This window comes from Trichechus manatus, unplaced genomic scaffold (genome assembly GCF_000243295.1).
Source record: "Trichechus manatus latirostris isolate Lorelei unplaced genomic scaffold, TriManLat1.0 scaffold00015, whole genome shotgun sequence".
Taxonomy (NCBI): domain Eukaryota; kingdom Metazoa; phylum Chordata; class Mammalia; order Sirenia; family Trichechidae; genus Trichechus; species Trichechus manatus.
In genome coordinates, this window is record NW_004443951.1 from 24139026 (window position 1) to 24140248 (window position 1223).

The 1223-nt window shown below is 54.0% G+C and overlaps 1 protein-coding gene across 1 annotated transcript in view; it reads left to right on the top strand.

Annotated features, from left to right (window-relative positions):
• Positions 1 to 1223, top strand: part of CSMD2 (CUB and Sushi multiple domains 2) — a 752464-nt gene that overhangs the window by 633909 nt on the left and 117332 nt on the right. Inside the window, exons 42-43 of the mRNA XM_012554226.1 lie at positions 251 to 531; positions 1086 to 1155. Coding sequence (XP_012409680.1) covers positions 251 to 531; positions 1086 to 1155 — 351 coding nt within the window. The remainder of the gene's footprint in view (positions 1 to 250; positions 532 to 1085; positions 1156 to 1223) is intronic.

Genomic DNA, 1223 nt, shown 5'->3' on the forward strand with positions numbered 1-1223 from the left:
GGAGGCGGAGTGATGTGGGAGGAGCATGCAGAGAGGTCAGAGGGCTTAGAGCTGGGCTGGGAAAGATCCCTAGCTCTCCTGCCTCTGCTCTAAAGTCCATCCACTCAGCACAGTGGGTGGGCACAGCCTTTGTAGCAAGGGGTGCTCCACCCTCATTGCTGGGCAGAACAGCAGAGTGCCCAAGATGGAGCTTTGGTCTGTTGACCCCTTGTGCCACAGAAGTATTCTCCTTTCCTCTATGTGCCCGGAGGTGAAAAGCATTGGGGAGCACCAGCCAGGAGGCCGAGGGGAGAGAAAGCTCAACTAGGAGGCACCCTAATCGCTGCCGCCAGCACAGCCCTCCCTCTGTCTGCTACTGCACTGACCTGCTGGGCTTGTCCATTCTCCTTTCTCTCTGTCTCTGTCTTTCTAGCCGTGGGGCTGAGCAGCTGTCCGGAACCTGCAGTGCCCAGTAATGGGGTGAAGTCTGGCGAGCGCTACTTGGTGAATGATGTGGTCTCTTTCCAGTGTGAGCCGGGATATGCCCTCCAGGTACTGCCCCTTGGCACCCCAGGTCAGGGAACTGGTGTCCCCGTAGATGGGATTGGCCGATGGGCCAGCCTTGGCCAGCCTTGCATGAGCAGGATGCAGTCACTGAAGAAGGGGAGCAGCGCCCCCATCCCCGGAGCTCCCTTGGGGACTGTTATGCCCTCCTGGAGCTGTTCATGCAGAAGACAAACTTTGCTGACTAGCAATTTGGCACAAGCCAGACTCCAACGTGTTCCTGCAGAGTTGGGTTTGATTAGACATTGGGAAAATTTAATTTTCCTTTGAAGGCCACAAGGGAATTGAGTAATTAAAGAAGTCTCACAAGGAAGTCTTTAATAATGAGAATGCTTTAGTAATGGCTGTTAATGGCCGTCCTTCCCCTAAATGTCTCTCCCTCTGCCTCACTCCCCTTCCCACAGCAGATCTGTTTTATGACTTTGTATTTTTGTGTATCTTACTCCTTAATATGACATAGTCCCCTGTTCCCCTGTTCTGGGTTGCACATACATATGTGCCCTTGGGGGCAGCTAGCCCATCCCTGTTCCTGATTCCCACAGGGCCACGCCCACATCTCCTGCATGCCGGGGACCGTGCGGCGATGGAACTACCCTCCGCCACTCTGTATCGGTAAGAGAGCCTTTTCTCAGTGCATTCAAATCATCTTCCACTAGGGATTGGAGCTAAGTGACGTAGCA